Source organism: Alosa alosa, chromosome 10, assembly GCF_017589495.1.
Source record: "Alosa alosa isolate M-15738 ecotype Scorff River chromosome 10, AALO_Geno_1.1, whole genome shotgun sequence".
In the NCBI taxonomy this organism is placed as follows: Eukaryota; Metazoa; Chordata; class Actinopteri; order Clupeiformes; family Clupeidae; genus Alosa; species Alosa alosa.
Genome location: NC_063198.1, coordinates 34,804,088 through 34,821,587, shown reverse-complemented (window position 1 = coordinate 34,821,587; position 17,500 = coordinate 34,804,088). Strand labels below are relative to the sequence as shown.

The window sequence follows — 17,500 nt, the reverse complement described above, 5'->3', positions numbered from 1 at the left end:
TGCTGAAGTGGGTCGACTGGACGGTCTCGGAGCCGCGCTACTTTCAGCTGCAGACTGACCACACACCTGTCCACCTGGCACTACTGGACGAGGTAACACACACACACACACACACACACACACACACACTTTTACATCTGGCACTACTGGACGAGGTAACACACACACACACACACACACACCTGTCCACCTGGCACTACTGGACGAGGTAACACACACACACACACACACACACACACACACACCTGTCCACCTGACACTACTGGACGAGGTAACACACACACACACACACACACACACACACACACACCTGTCCACCTGACACTACTGGACGAGGTAACACACACACACACCTGGCACTACTGGACGAGGTAACACACACACACACACACACACACACACACCTTTACATCTGGCACTACTGGACGCGGTAACACACACACACACACACACACCTGTCCACCTGGCACTACTGGACGAGGTAACACACACACACACGCACACACACACACACACACCTTTACATCTGGCACTACTGGACGAGGTAACACACACACACACACACACACACACACACCTTTACATCTGGCACTACTGGACGAGGTAACCACACACACACCTGTCCACCTGGCACTACTGGACGAGGTAACACACACACACACCTTTACATCTGGCACTAGAGCCCGACCGATATGGGATTTTGAAGGCTGATATCGATATTTGAGTAAAGTCATTTTTAAGAGACAATTACAGTGATGATATAAATTTACTTGGTATACCCGCGTTTATGTTTCACAAATAGACCAAAAATGAAATTAGTCTCCATCATTCAACCAATGCTAATGGTACCAGCCTCAGACCTAGGGGAATCTGGGCAGGGACAAGACCACAGGCTGGATAGCACCAATGCTAATGTTACCGGCCTCAGTGTTTATGTGTGTGGGACAGCACTGTGGGTTGGAAACAAGTGGAGATACAGAAACGATGTCTTTCTCAAGCGCTGGATGTTTATTTCTTTGTAAAAATCATTCAAGAGAGCAATAACAGATAGGCCTAGCACACAGTATGACACTGGACATATTCCAAAATATACAATTATAAAATATACTATAATAATATAAACATTGAAATACCTCTGATATAATAAACTATAGTTTCAAACATTACTAATATAATAAATGCAATAAATAGACCAATATAGAAAACATTGACATATATAAATACAATACAAAACCCTTTACCTAGATATTATGAAATAGACAGTAATATATCCAATATGATTCAACAAATAACACTAGTCATCGAATGACATTGTATGTAAACCATACAATGTCCTAAACCATACAATGTCTTAATACATTCCAGTATAGGCTACATATACACAGGGTACTTGGCTATGTTATCAATTAACTTTTTCGAAGTGAACACACATAAAATAACGTTTACATTGGGTTACTTTCATCAAATACATTAACAACATTTTCATTAATCAAATGCTTAGAATACTATACGACAATAATATAAAAAATACGATTGAGGCTGTTCATGTGACTGTCATCCTTTCACCAACACAACGCTGTCTGCCGTGTGCGTGTGTCTACGTGCACGCACACACCCACTGACAACACCGGCGGCAACCTACATTGAGAACCTGACAGGCTCTGGCTAACAAGATATACTAGCAATTTAGAATGGAGCACTAAACCAAACAAAAGTACTGAGAAACTTAACATACATGTTACATACACTTAAACATTAAAATACTGACGTTCACTCGACGCTATACCGCTTTTATAGTTCATACAGAAAGACGAGAGAACGGAAGCTGAACTGACGGTAGCTTGCTAACTTAAACTAGTTTCTAGCTTCTGCTAGCTCGTTAACGTTAGCTACAGTATACAGCAAATACTTATAAACATTCTAAATCACATTTCTACACATGACATGACTTTTTACACTACACAGACAAACATACTGGTGATGTACTCTTTTGATAGATAGATAGATAGATATACTTTATTGATCCCTAGGGGAAATTCAAGGTCACAGTAGCATACAGACAACACACACATACATTCAATAACAGCAGAAAAAGTAATTAAAAGTATATAATATAAAAAAACAACTAAGCAATAAGGACTGTAGAAGATAAAGAATATACTAAATATACAAAATACAAATTATACTAAATAAAACTTAATCAAAATCAATTCTAAAAAACAGTATCCACATAGTGGGTGAATAATCAATCAGGTGCGCTTGCAATGGCTGAAGCAGGGACTGAGCCTGTGGTCCTCTGTGCATAAGGGTAAGGTAAGGTAAGGTGCTCTGTGTGAATGAGTGTCATGGTGATGGTGCAAATGAGTAAGTCAAACAGTGCAACAGTGCAAGAATAAAGTCTATATATCTATATATAAATAACTATATTAAGAAAGGTATGTGGCATGGAGGGAGGGGTTATGCATATGTGCTAATAAAGCACGCAAACAGTGAGGCAGAAGACAAATGTAAAGTGACTAGTGGACAGACAGTTCAAGACATTGGAGGTGGTGAAGAGGCAGACAGACTATGCGGAGAAGTCTATTTCTCCTCTTCCCTTAAGTGATGCATTGAACAGTTCAATGGCCCTGGGGATGAATGACTTCCTCAGTCTGTCTGTTGCGCAAGGCAGTGAGCGAAGTCTCCAGCTGATCAGGCTCTTCTGCTTAATAATAGTGCTGTGGAGTGGATGACACTCATGTCCAAGATGTTGATCAGTTTGTTCAGGGTCCTTTTGTCAGATATTGAAGTGATGCACTCCAGTTCAGCTCCCACTACAGAGCCAGCCTTCCTTACCAGCCTGTCAAGTCGCCCCGCATCCTTCTTCTTTGTGCTTCCTCCCCAACATACCACTGCATAGAAGAGGACGCTGGCAACAACAGACTGGTAGAACATCCTGAGGAGCTTGCTGCACACATTGAAGGAGCGCAGCCTCCTCAGGAACTACAGCCTGCTCTGCCCTTTCTTGTAGAGTGCGTCAGTGTTGGCTGACCAGTCCAGTTTATTGTCCAGGTGGAGACCCAGGTACTTGTAGGTGCTTACCACCTCCACATTGACCCCATCAATGGAGACTGGTAGCAGAGTGGGCTTAGATCTGCGGAAATCCACCACCATCTCCTTAGTCTTTGAAGTGTTTAGATGGAGATGATTGAGTTTGCACCATTGCACAAAGTCCTCCACCAGGCTCCTATACTCCTCCTCCGTCAGAAAACTTCTGCATGTGGCATGACTCAGTGTTGTAGCGGAAGTCAGATGTGTACAAGGTGAACAGGACTGGAGAGAGCACAGTTCCCTGTGGCACTCCGGTGCTGCTGATCACAGTGTCCGAGAAACAGTTCTTCAGTCTGACGAACTGTGGTCGCTCCGTCAGGTAATCTGTGATCCAGGTTACCAGGTGAGTGTCCACACCCATCTGCAAGAGCTTGTCTCCCAGTCTGAGGGGTTGGATGGTGTTAAAAGCACTTGAGAAATCAAAGAACATGATTCTCACAGCACTTTTCCCCTTGTCCAGGTGAGAATGTGTCCTGTGTAGAAGATAAGTGATGGCATCGTCCACGCCCACTTTCTCCTGGTATGCAAACTGTAACGGGTCTAGTGCATGGCGTACCTGGGGTCTGAACATACCTAAGACAAGTGGCTCCATTGTCTTCATCACATGTGATGTTAGTGTGACAGGTCTGTAGTCATTAAGCTCACTAGGATGTGGCTTTTTAGGGACAGGGGTGAGACATGATTTTTTTGATACATATTAACAGAAATTGAAAAGGTTTAAAAATATACCTGTGGTGTGGGTAAGAAGTGGAGATACAGAAATGATTTCTCAAGCGCTGGACGTTTATTTCTGAGTGCTCGAGCTACCGTCTCCACGGCAACCCACTATGGTAAAGCAGTGCAATATTGCCATCTACTGGCATGAAGTGAAATACATGGAGATGTTATCTTAAATGTAATCAAATAAAAAAATAGGAGGGGGGTAACTGTTTAATTAAACTAATATAAGAGGCCATTTTCTCTACCCATTACACTAATGTTATTTTACCTTGGACGTAACAAAGCTGGTGACCAATGACTCTAGGATTAGCGTTAGCTTACTGCAGTAAAAACCAAGCGTGTCCAACCAAGCTACATTGTTGGGTTTATTTAGGCTTCCAGAAGAATTGAGAATTACATTTCACAATGGACACACAAACCACTTCAGAAAGCTGTGACACGCAAGCTGCAATTGACCGTTCGCAAAACCCCGCCCATTGAACGCAGATGAGCCAATGGCAGTCCAGTAGCTCTGTGCGCCATGCGAAAAATTTTTGTAGGGTGGTAGCGGAAGACGGTCTGTGATTGGCCAATACCGCCCTACTCTGTCTGTGATTGGCTGGGATATGCATGAGAATACGCCCTACTCTGTCTGTGATTGGCTGGGGTTATGCATGATTGACAGTTGCTGCCTCTCTGGCTAAATCGGAGGGGAAAATTAAAAAAATCAAAAGACAAAACTGATGGGCTTCTATCACTAGTATCAGCCATAGGAAATTATAAAATATCCCACCTAAATGTCTGACTATGACATGTTTTAAGCCTGCAGCAAATATACAGTCCTAAACTCCTGTTAATAAATTATGTCAGTTCAATTTTATATTACCCTGATAACCTAGTTACCTTAATGCTATCCCTGCTATCTAGCACTACAGGTTGTTAGTTTGGTTCTGGCTCAGTAGCTAGCGCTATATCAGTAGGGAATTTATAAAAATAAGTTGGGGGGGAAACCCCCCAAACCCCCTTAAAGGTAAACTATGCAGTATTGGCAATTTCCTTACTGTTTTCTCGGTTTTTGCTTTTTTTTCGCTGGCTCTGTCATGATGAATGTCTGAGAAACTCCATCCCTACCTTTTTCTAGCCGGTGCCTGGCGTGTATGTGTATTTGAATGCAGTAAAGCAATTCGTTACACTCGTTATACTTCTTGACACTGAGGCCGTCGGCCCACAGTTGCAAGCGTGGTTTTTCCGCTCAGACGCTAGGGGGAAGTGAGACGGCCACCATTCAACCCGAAAAAAGATATAACCATTCCAATGACTCTGGAGCTGTTAAATGAAGGTAAATTAAGCTAAAAAAAAACTTGCATATTAACTCATTGAATGCCAAGCTGTTTTCGGAAGCTTTGTCCTAGAGTGCCAGCAATCTAGACCATTGTTGATGATTTTTGTACAGCCACAGCATATTCTGTGTTATAGCTATGAACACATACAATGGCTCGTTTAAAAGGTGAGACTTTAAGCTCTCAGTGGGTGCAAACCGTGTATTTCTACACGCCTCTGTTCCTGAGAAATCCCAAGCTAAACAGTGGCTAGTTTTCATCAAAATCGCTGTTTTTTTCTAGAAATGGAGATATAACGTCTTTCATGAAATATGAAGTGTTGCCTGTAAACTTCAGGAAACTTTCCGGGAAGTGATCAGCGAGACCTGGCGAGACTGCCACCTAGTGATGGACCCATGAAAATGGCCTGGTTTTGACCTGACGTGCATGCGTCACTGATTCGACCCAAAGCGGCAACCGAGTTATGATAAAATGTCCAGATTGTGCGTTTTCATGAGTTTTTGATAGTCATATATTTAATTTCCATTCATCACAGAGTTCCCAAAATCACATATAAGGTGTGTTGGAGTGTCTAGTTTCGTAATTTTAAAAAAAAAAGCTAAAAACGTAATATTACGTTTTTGGCACTCAACGCATGGGAAGGAAAAACGTAATATTAAGTTTTTGGCACTCAATGAGTTAAGCTAAAAAACCTGCATAGTGTGCCTTTAAATACCGTAACACTTATTCATCATGTTGACAACATAGACTGTAAACAAGCTATTTTACAGCCTTTGGTTGACAACTTCAACCCTAACCTTAATCAATGCAATCCTTGTTAGCTACAGGTTGCTATGCTAGTTGTCAGTTAGACTCACAAAGTTTAGATAGCAGTACTACTACCCATAGAGATATATATATATATATATATATATATATATATATATATATATATATATATAGAACACCTATCAGTAGGGAATTTAAAAAAATAAGTTGGGGGGTAACCCACCAAACCCCCCTAATACAAACAACCTATTTTACAGTTTTTGACAACTTCAACTATCAGTTGCATTAAAATTGTTTCAACGTCCACCACCAGAATAATGATTTGATTACTACCCATCTCCATATAGCATCACAGTCCCGCCCACAGGAGTTTCCGGAAGTAAGAATTCAATGCAATTTCTCCATTGACAATTCTGGTATAAGCCATAAAAACTTAACTGCACATGGTAGACTCAAAACCAGCTACGGCTGTACTAAGCGATTGTATATGGTCATATAGAGGGCGAGTAACCTCGAGGGGCACTAACCTTGTTTTTGAAATAAATGTCTTAATCACGATGTCTTGGATAAGTACTTCATTACCCACAATCCTGAACAATCCCACAATCCCACAGTGATGCCTCTGATTGGTGGAATGGCCGTTATGATCATAGTTTGAAACTTTATCAGCGAAAATTATTGACAAAGATGGCGGAGTCTTTTACTGCCTATGGCGAAAATCTTAATGTGAATAAAAACTTTCTAGCCGAACATTGGTACTTGTATCAACAAGGATTGTGGTTTATATATCACACAAACTTAGTCAGGGCCAATACACCATCAAATAGAATACTGTAAATGCTAGTTTAAACACTTAACTTTTCAGGTAGCCGATAGGCTAATCATTAGCCTTTCAGACATTAGAATGTCATTATAATGCTGCTAACATTAATATAATGTTTTAGTGACCTTGTTGTTTCTATGAACATGAATTGTTGTTTATAGGAAACATCAACTTAGTCGAGGCATAAAAAGCCTCGACTAAGCTAGCTTGAAACTAGCTTGAACTAGCTAGCTAGCTGATAGCACATGCAAGCTGGATGCTACCACCGGCTAGCAGCTAGACACTGCAGTAAAATGGTTAGCTTCTATTCTATATTTCACTGTTTCAAGGACGAAATCAAGAGTGTCCAAAGGGGTGAAAACCACTTTAAATCGGGTCACATTTACTGACTGTTGTGTGTCCGAGGGTTAGCTTGTGGGTTTTGTAAGGGCCAGCATGAGGGACAAGACCTACAAAGTTGTGTGGGGAGTTTTGCAGGGAGGTTGGTAATGCTAGTTAACATTAGCTAGGCTACTGTAGCCTTCATACTGTTCGAGTCAAATCATCAATCATTAACCTAGAAATACTTCTTCGTACATTTAATGAACATTTTGCGTAATAATTCACAGCAAACTATATAGAATATGGTGGTCCAAGAGCAGACCATGCACCAGTCCATGCATCAGGATGGCAGTCAGATACGAAGCACTGCACAATATTGCTAACGTTAACCGCTTTCACACACACGATATAAAATACACAATGGTAAATATAACATTCAATACCAAAACACGATTATTTGCACGATTCCTCCTGAAATAACTGCTATTAACTGCACATTCACTATATAAAAATCACTGTTTGGAGGAAAGGATGCGTGTGCTGTCGCCGGTTGGAAACGATTTCGCGCTGGTTCGTGCATTGCTTATATATTATTCAGTGAGGCGCAGTGGTTTATGGGATGAGTAGTTCCTTCGCTCGGAAAGGAAAATATGTACACAGTCTTGTACCTTTTGACTTTTTTTGGAATTTCTCTTTGTTTTTTCACTCGAAATGATATGTTGTATGCTTATGAGTTACTCCGTAGCTGATTAGCCTAAGACATGCTCTAAAACTCTTTAGATACGGATCTTTCCAAAACGTCAATGGGAGAAATTAATGGGAAATTTATTTCCGGAAACTAAGCTCTCTCGGAGGAGGGGCGGGACTGTGAGGCTCGATAGAAACGGACGAGGTAGTAGCCTTCTAGCCTGAGCTGGCCAATCACAGGGCGAGTAGGGCGGGACTCTTCCCCTACCACCCTACAAAAAAATGATTTCGCGTGCAGGCAGACATGGCCGGTCAACTTCACCTTACGGCTATAGAAATGTATTGGGAGCCTTGATATTTGTCCTGTTTTATTGGATTTTATAGTGATATGAGTTGAAAAGGACAGTCAAATGACAAATGTGGGATTAACACAACACCGATACACAGAAAAATGCCTTTCAATCTTGATAACGTTTTCGTTTTGTTAAGGGTTAGTCCTTAGCAAACCATAACGAAACAGTGCTCCACCACATCTGTGGATTAAGCCACACAGTCAACTCAATGTAAGTAAGATAAATAAGGATCGTTTTCAGCATTGCCAGCATTGCATATAAAATGAGTGTCACTCAGGCGCGCGGGAACCTATTTTTGACCAGGGGTGCTGAATAACAAAAATAATGGATGTCCGACGATTTCTCCCCTCCTGGATATGTTTCGGATTTTGACTGCTAAATACATCATTTTAGCGCGGTGTGCGGGTGATAGAGAGAAGTTTTAGAAAAGTCCTGGGCAGCCACAAATTCCAATGTTCCGCGACAGCAATCCGAAGCCACCTCGCCCACCGTAACCCCACAGAAGCGCACTTGACATCATTAGCCTATTTCAGTATAGCTAAGGAAAATTACTTTTCTGATCGTCAAAACCACACCAGAGATGTTTGGCTTTAAATATAGGCTAATAATCAGGCTGCAACGATCTCGCATATAATTTCTGAATAGCCTAAAGTGTGTCGTCTCCACAGCAAGTGTCCTAATAATTTCTATCTTGGCGACTAGGATAGTGAAATGATTTCACTAGCTATACATTTATTAATTTTGCAAAACTGTAAAACACAATTAAAGTTTCTTTCAGCTTATCCATGCTTTTTTGAACGTGTAAATCGCATAGAATATGTAGACCTAGGCTATATCAACCGTAGATCGCGATCACATAGGCCTAGCTGAAACCACGCAACGGTTCTTACAGTAACTGACTCACGTTCACGTTGATCTCTATAACTGTTCATTTTTAGTAGCCTATATTCAAACCTATCCATAACCCTTTTTTGTTATTTGACTCATCATTTCACATACAAAAATATAAATAATGTCAGACAGCGAATTAGTAATTATTTAAACATGTATATAATATTTTGTAAAAATCTATCTCCTGCCAGCAGGGGGTGCTGCAGCACCTTCAGCACCCCCCTTCCCGGGCCCTTGGTGTCACTTGGATGAAGACTTGTAGATAACTAACGTTAGCATAGTTAGCTAACCGCTGCTAATAATGTGCTAGCTTCGTCACATCAGAGAAGCATGGGGCTGTGCCACTGATCTTTATAGATCAGTGGGCTGTGCAGAGTCGTGTAACATTTATTCACCATATAATAATAAAGTTGAAGTGGCTCTGCAATGTAGGCTATGTTTCCGTTTTTTGGCAGCACCATGACATAGCCCAGTGTCCTTGTAACATGCATGCAAGTCTATCTAGCACAGCTAATATTAATATCGGTGAATCACACTCGCCTCCCGTTTAAGTTTGTCACCCAACAAAGCTAGATATGAGTTTTTATACAAGTGTCTCCATGTCATACTGCAGTCTTTCATCGTAGTAACAATAACTAGGGGGCGTGGCTTTTGCGAACGGTCAATTTGTTCAGAGAATAGGCGTGTTCGACTTGAGGCAGATCTGTGCAGATCTGACTTGATGTGATGCATGCTGGGTTAAACACAATGCATACTGGGATGGACGCAATGCTTACTGGTTAGAAATTCTGTCCGACTTCTGTCAGCCGGGGAGGGACAAAGTGGAGGTGACACCATGTCATATGACCTTAAAATATCGCGGGAGTCTTAGCCTGCAGACAGATCTGGCAGTTGCCTTCCACGAAGCTGCACGAGCTAAAAACACGCCCTCATGACGCCAGTTCAAAGACGGATAGGGCCATTTGGGAGGAATGTCCTCATGACGATTTTGACGGAGTCTCATGGTGCTTCCTTATGTTGGAATATGCGAAAATAAACAGAAATCAAAGGGATACCTTCTTATACGTGATTTCTTCAACAATGGTAGGCTAGCCTACTGAAAACGTTTGGATATTCTGTTATTTTCTGCTGTTGGCCAAATAGATAGACACACATATAGTGGAAACACTTGATATTGAATGTATGTGCTACAATGCAGGCCTGTTAACTGTATGACAACAGTGGTTTATTTAAACTACATCATAAGAATTTATTTCGTCAGTCATCAAGCTCATTTTAATGTGTAAGAATGAAAGTTCTGCTGTGTTTATTGGAAACAAAATTCCGCGATATCTCCCGCGATGTCTCCCTGTCTGTCCGGGATGAGCTGCCCTCTGTTGTAGCTCCTCCCGGCTAGCCTCTGAAGATCACGTTTACGTAGAAAGCCAGACCAAGTCAGATCTGCCTCAAGTCGAACAAGCCTACTGTCTAATAAGGGGAGAACTGCCACTCTCGGAAAACTTCCGGTTTCTGAACTGGTTGCAGTTCCTTCTGTGGTTCCACATGAGGGCGCTCGTCCACGAGTGCAGAATGCATGGAGGTCTATGGAGCTGTACCCCTCAAAATCCACTTTTCTCGGGATATCATTTTTTTTTTCAAATCATTTGAATATTTTATTCGAAAGGGGAGGCAAAGAAAATACACTTAGTTGAGTAGTATAATTTTTAAAGTCACTTAATTGTTCTAAAAAGCGTGAGTGACGTCACATATTAGCACAATGCTAGCGTGTTATGGGCAACAACGACCCAACCAGTAAGAAAACAAAAGGACATAAGTACTCGTTCATTCAACTTTTGACCTATAACCCATGTTGAAGTTATACAAACTACAATCAAATCTGAGATTTGTCAACGACAATCAGGTGAAAGAGACCAATTTAGCTGTCTAGCTCCATTGACTCCCATTCATTCTGCACTCATGGCGATCGCCCCCAGTGGAACTCTGGTGGAACTGCAACCAAAATTCGGTACAATGGGACTTAATACGGAGTGGCCAGGCTCTGCGTAGACGGGCTCTGATTTGTTGTTGTTCGTTGTGTAGGAAGTGGAACCACATCAAGCAGCGTGTCTTGCAGCAAGAAGCAGCGCCATCTGGTGCACAAACCATGTAACGACAATACTGTAAATTTAAATGAAAGATCAACATTCGGTTTTTTCTTGATTTCATTTAAAAATATTTATGGGCCATTTTAAATGCTGCTACTGATAGTTTGGAAAATGCCTAATATATACAATCTATATAATATATATCAGGGGTGGGCAACTAATTTCCCCAAGGGGCCACATGACAAACTGGGACTGTTGAGGAGGGCCGGACCCAAAATACCGAACTCAAGTCTGAACTCAATTCTGTCCAATTATATTCTGTTCTTGTATAACATTAAGTAAATCATATGGTTTTGTTTACTACTCGTAAGAACAGATGAAAATGTGAGGGAGACCAAGGACAACAGCAATAGATTATTTAATCTATGTCCAGTATTTAATCCTCATATTTGAAAATAATTTTTTGACAGTGACATTGACAAAACCTTTACTTCTGTAGTTATTTTACATAAGAAAATACGGAAGGTGTGTGTGTGTGTGTGTGTGTGTCAGTGTTGTAGTCAAGTCACTATGCCTCGAGTCCAAGTCCAGGTTCGAGTCTCCAGTGTTCAAGTCTAAGTCATTAAAAAAAAGTCAAGTCCGAGTCGAGTCCACTACTCATCCGAGTCAAGTCCGAGTCGAGTCACTATTAAATGCAAAACAAACAACCTTCGAGGCATTCAAGTCTCCAGGCATTTGGCGCCATTAAAGTTAACGTCCGTTATTGTAGGAACATGACATGATGTGTGATGTATGACATGAAGCAGTAACATTCCATTGCAATAATATTATTCTAATGACATATTACAATTACATTATAGCCTAATGACATTACAATGACATGGGGCGGTGGTAGTGTAGTGGGGCTAGCGTGCAGTAGCCTGAAAGTTGTCGGTTCAATTCCCGGCTTCCACCGTTGTGCCCTTGAGCAAGGCACTTAACCCCAAGTTGCTCCGGGGACAATGTGATCCCTTGTAATATAGCTGACATGTAAGTCACTTTGGTCAAGAAGTGTCTGCTAAATGTAATGTAATGTAATGTAATGTAACAAAAAAAAAAAAGTCGAGTCCTCGTCTCAATTTCCGAGTCTGCATGGTCTGAATGTACGAGTCCAAGTTCGAGTCATTCAGTGCTAAAGTCCAAGTCAAGTCACGCGTGTGTACACCAGGGCAATGTTTATTAACTTCAGAACTTGCAACACACTGCACTGCATGGGTGTTACATGTAAAAAAAAAAAAAAACAGCAATTATCCATTATCAAATTATCGTCAACAACTGGACAAACACGCATAGGCCGAAATAAAAACATATAGGCTATAGTATGCTATATATTGCAATGATGACCACCCAGTAATCAATAATCAACTAGATACAGCGTGGAATGATTAGTAATTTCTGATTGACACATCTGAATACCTATCTGAACCCCAATTCCCCCCCGGACACCTCCCCCAATCAAAACACATCGGAACAGACACATAATATGACACAGAGAGGGAGCGGGAGACACAAACACTCACGCACACACACACACACACACACACAAGCGCGTCCACAGACCGGGAAAACAGGAGGGGGGAACCAACAAAACAGTCCAACAAGGGGCTAATAGCCTCGGCGCTAAAGTATGCTATATATTGCAATGATGACCACCCACACCCAGTAATCAATGATCAACTAGATACAGCGTGGAAGCGCGATTTCTTCCTACCGTAGCCTAGGCCTACTTGTCCAAAACGGCCCATACAGCATCCAGACCCCCGGCCTCCATTACCCTGCTTTCTCTACACCTTGTGTCCAGTGCAGCTCTATGTCCTTTAGAAACCCATGACCTCACGCAAGGAAAGGGGTTGAACTGGGCAAGCGGCGGGCTGACAAGGCAAATGAAGAGTAGGGAGGAGATGGTAGAGGGGAGAAGAGACGCCCTGTTTGCTGTACAGGAGATGGTAGAGGTGGTATTCCCTGAAAGCCCTGATGACATACCGCGGCCTATCGATGCAATATCAACATTGAACACTACACAACAGTAATTTATTTATTTTTCGTTTAGGCGATTTATTTTTTATATTGACGTAAGAGTTGACTGATCCAATAAAAAAGGTTCCGGATCCAACGTCGGAGGTGCCGGAACATGTTCCGCCGTGTTCCGGCTCTAATTAAGCCCTGCTGTTACCTCGTCCAGTTGTGCCAGGTGGACAGGTGTGTGTGTGTGTGTGTGTGTGTGTGTGTGTGTGTGGACCTCGTAGCTGCTCAGATCCCACGCACACCTAGGAAGCTTATTGACACACACACACACACACACACACACACACACACACACCTAGGAAGCTTATTGAAGGATTTCTCAGTAATGAAAGCAGCTCAACTTTAGAGAATATCTGATATAGTAGAAATAAAAAAATGTTTATTAATTGTGTGTGTGTGTGTGTTGGGGAAACTGAACTGTTGTAATCTGTTGGATTATTAAGAAAATGTTTTGTGTGTGTGTGTGTGTTGGGGAAACTGAACTGTTGTAATCTGTTGGATTATTAAGAAAATGTTTTGTGTGTGTGTGTGTGTTGGGGAAACTGAACTGTTGTAATCTGTTGGATTATTAAGAAAATGTTTTGTGTGTGTGTGTGTGTTGGGGAAACTGAACTGTTGTAATCTGTTGGATTATTAAGAAAATGTTTTGTGTGTGTGTGTGTGTTGGGGAAACTGAACTGTTGTAATCTGTTGGATTATTAAGAAAATGTTTTGTGTGTGTGTGTGTGTATTAAGAAAATGTTTTGTGTGTGTGTGTGTGTTGGGGAAACTGAACTGTTGTAATCTGTTGGATTATTAAGAAAATGTTTTGTGTGTGTGTGTGTTGGGGAAACTGAACTGTTGTAATCTGTTGGATTATTAAGAAAATGTTTTGTGTGTGTGTGTGTGTTGGGGAAACTGAACTGTTGTAATCTGTTGGATTATTAAGAAAATGTTTTGTGTGTGTGTGTGTGTTGGGGAAACTGAACTGTTGTAATCTGTTGGATTATTAAGAAAATGTTTTGTGTGTGTGTGTGTGTGTGTTGGGGAAACTGAACTGTTGTAATCTGTTGGATTATTAAGAAAATGTTTTGTGTGTGTGTGTGTGTTGGGGAAACTGAACTGTTGTAATCTGTTGGATTATTAAGAAAATGTTTTGTGTGTGTGTGTGTGTTGGGGAAACTGAACTGTTGTAATCTGTTGGATTATTAAGAAAATGTTTTGTGTGTGTGTGTGTGTTGGGGAAACTGAACTGTTGTAATCTGTTGGATTATTAAGAAAATGTTTTGTGTGTGTGTGTGTGTTGGGGAAACTGAACTGTTGTAATCTGTTGGATTATTAAGAAAATGTTTTTGTGTGTGTGTGTGTTGGGGAAACTGAACTGTTGTAATCTGTTGGATTATTAAGAAAATGTTTTGTGTGTGTGTGTGTGTTGGGGAAACTGAACTGTTGTAATCTGTTGGATTATTAAGAAAATGTTTTTGTGTGTGTGTGTGTGTGTTGGGGAAACTGAACTGTTGTAATCTGTTGGATTATTAAGAAAATGTTTTGTGTGTGTGTGTGTGTTGGGGAAACTGAACTGTTGTAATCTGTTGGATTATTAAGAAAATGTTTTGTGTGTGTGTGTGTGTTGGGGAAACTGAACTGTTGTAATCTGTTGGATTATTAAGAAAATGTTTTGTGTGTGTGTGTGTGTTGGGGAAACTGAACTGTTGTAATCTGTTGGATTATTAAGAAAATGTTTTGTGTGTGTGTGTGTGTTGGGGAAACTGAACTGTTGTAATCTGTTGGATTATTAAGAAAATGTTTTGTGTGTGTGTGTGTGTTGGGGAAACTGAACTGTTGTAATCTGTTGGATTATTAAGAAAATGTTTTGTGTGTGTGTGTGTGTTGGGGAAACTGAACTGTTGTAATCTGTTGGATTATTAAGAAAATGTTTTGTGTGTGTGTGTGTGTTGGGGAAACTGAACTGTTGTAATCTGTTGGATTATTAAGAAAAATGTTTTGTGTGTGTGTGTGTGTGTTGGGGAAACTGAACTGTTGTAATCTGTTGGATTATTAAGAAAATGTTTTGTGTGTGTGTGTGTGTTGGGGAAACTGAACTGTTGTAATCTGTTGGATTATTAAGAAAATGTTTTGTGTGTGTGTGTGTGTGGGGAAACTGAACTGTTGGGGAAACTGAACTGTTGTAATCTGTTGGATTATTAAGAAAATGTTTTGTGTGTGTGTGTGTGTTGGGGAAACTGAACTGTTGTAATCTGTTGGATTATTAAGAAAATGTTTTGTGTGTGTGTGTGTGTTGGGGAAACTGAACTGTTGTAATCTGTTGGATTATTAAGAAAATGTGTGTGTGTGTGTGTGTGTGTGTGTGGGGGAAACTGAACTGTTGTAATCTGTTGGATTATTAAGAAAATGTTTTGTGTGTGTGTGTGTGTTGGGAAACTGAACTGTTGTAATCTGTTGGATTATTAAGAAAAACTGTTTTGTGTGTGTGTGTGTGTTGGGGAAACTGAACTGTTGTAATCTGTTGGATTATTAAGAAAATGTTTTGTGTGTGTGTGTGTGTTGGGGAAACTGAACTGTTGTAATCTGTTGGATTATTAAGAAAATGTTTTGTGTGTGTGTGTGTGTTGGGGAAACTGAACTGTTGTAATCTGTTGGATTATTAAGAAAATGTTTTGTGTGTGTGTGTGTGTTGGGGAAACTGAACTGTTGTAATCTGTTGGATTATTAAGAAAATGTTTTGTGTGTGTGTGTGTGTTGGGGAAACTGAACTGTTGTAATCTGTTGGATTATTAAGAAAATGTTTTGTGTGTGTGTGTGTGTTGGGGAAACTGAACTGTTGTAATCTGTTGGATTATTAAGAAAATGTTTTGTGTGTGTGTGTGTGTTGGGAAACTGAACTGTTGTAATCTGTTGGATTATTAAGAAAATGTTTTGTGTGTGTGTGTGTGTTGGGGAAACTGAACTGTTGTAATCTGTTGGATTATTAAGAAAATGTTTTGTGTGTGTGTGTGTGTGTTGGGGAAACTGAACTGTTGTAATCTGTTGTTATTAAGAAAATGTTGGTGTGTGTGTGTGTGTTGGGGAAACTTTCTGAACTGTGTGTGTGTTGGAAACTGAACTGTTGTAATTGTTGGATTATTAAGAAAATGTTTTGTGTGTGTGTGTGTGTTGGGGAAACTGAACTGTTGTAATCTGTTGGATTATTAAGAAAATGTTTTGTGTGTGTGTGTGTGTTGGGGAAACTGAACTGTTGTAATCTGTTGGATTATTAAGAAAATGTTTTGTGTGTGTGTGTGTGTTGGGGAAACTGAACTGTTGTAATCTGTTGGATTATTAAGAAAAATGTTTTGTGTGTGTGTGTGTGTGTTGGGGAAACTGAACTGTTGTAATCTGTTGGATTATTAAGAAAATGTTTTGTGTGTGTGTGTGTGTTGGGGAAACTGAACTGTTGTAATCTGTTGGATTATTAAGAAAATGTTTTGTGTGTGTGTGTGTGTTGGGGAAACTGAACTGTTGTAATCTGTTGGATTATTAAGAAAATGTTTTGTGTGTGTGTGTGTGTTGGGGAAACTGAACTGTTGTAATCTGTTGGATTATTAAGAAAATGTTTTGTGTGTGTGTGTGTTTGGGGAAACTGAACTGTTGTAATCTGTTGGATTATTAAGAAAATGTTTTGTGTGTGTGTGTGTGTTGGGGAAACTGAACTGTTGTAATCTGTTGGATTATTAAGAAAATGTTTTGTGTGTGTGTGTGTGTTGGGGAAACTGAACTGTTGTAATCTGTTGGATTATTAAGAAAAACTGAACTGTTTTGTGGATTATTAAGTGTTTTGTGTGTGTGTGTGTGTTGGGGAAACTGAACTGTTGTAATCTGTTGGATTATTAAGAAAAATGAACTGTTGTGTGTGTTGGGGAAACTGAACTGTTGTAATCTGATGGATTATTAAGAAAATGTTTTGTGTGTGTGTGTGTTGGGGAAACTGAACTGTTGTAATCTGTTGGATTATTAAGAAAAATGTTTTGTGTGTGTGTGTGTGTTGGGGAAACTGAACTGTTGTAATCTGTTGGATTATTAAGAAAATGTTTTGTGTGTGTGTGTGTGTTGGGGAAACTGAACTGTTGTAATCTGTTGGATTATTAAGAAAATGTTTTGTGTGTGTGTGTGTGTTGGGGAAACTGAACTGTTGTAATCTGTTGGATTATTAAGAAAATGTTTTGTGTGTGTGTGTGTGTTGTTGGGAAACTGAACTGTTGTAATCTGTTGGATTATTAAGAAAATGTTTTGTGTGTGTGTGTGTGTGTGTGTGTGTGTGTGTGTGTTGGGGAAACTGAACTGTTGTAATCTGTTGGATTATTAAGAAAATGTTTTGTGTGTGTGTGTGTGTTGGGGAAACTG

At 40.3% G+C, this 17,500-nt stretch overlaps 1 protein-coding gene across 1 annotated transcript in view; it reads left to right on the top strand.

Annotated features, from left to right (window-relative positions):
* Window positions 1-17,500, top strand: part of nelfcd (negative elongation factor complex member C/D) — a 54,912-nt gene that overhangs the window by 30,833 nt on the left and 6,579 nt on the right. Inside the window, exon 11 of the mRNA XM_048255654.1 lies at window positions 1-92. This exon is cut by the window's left edge and continues 23 nt beyond it. Coding sequence (XP_048111611.1) covers window positions 1-92 — 92 coding nt within the window. The remainder of the gene's footprint in view (window positions 93-17,500) is intronic.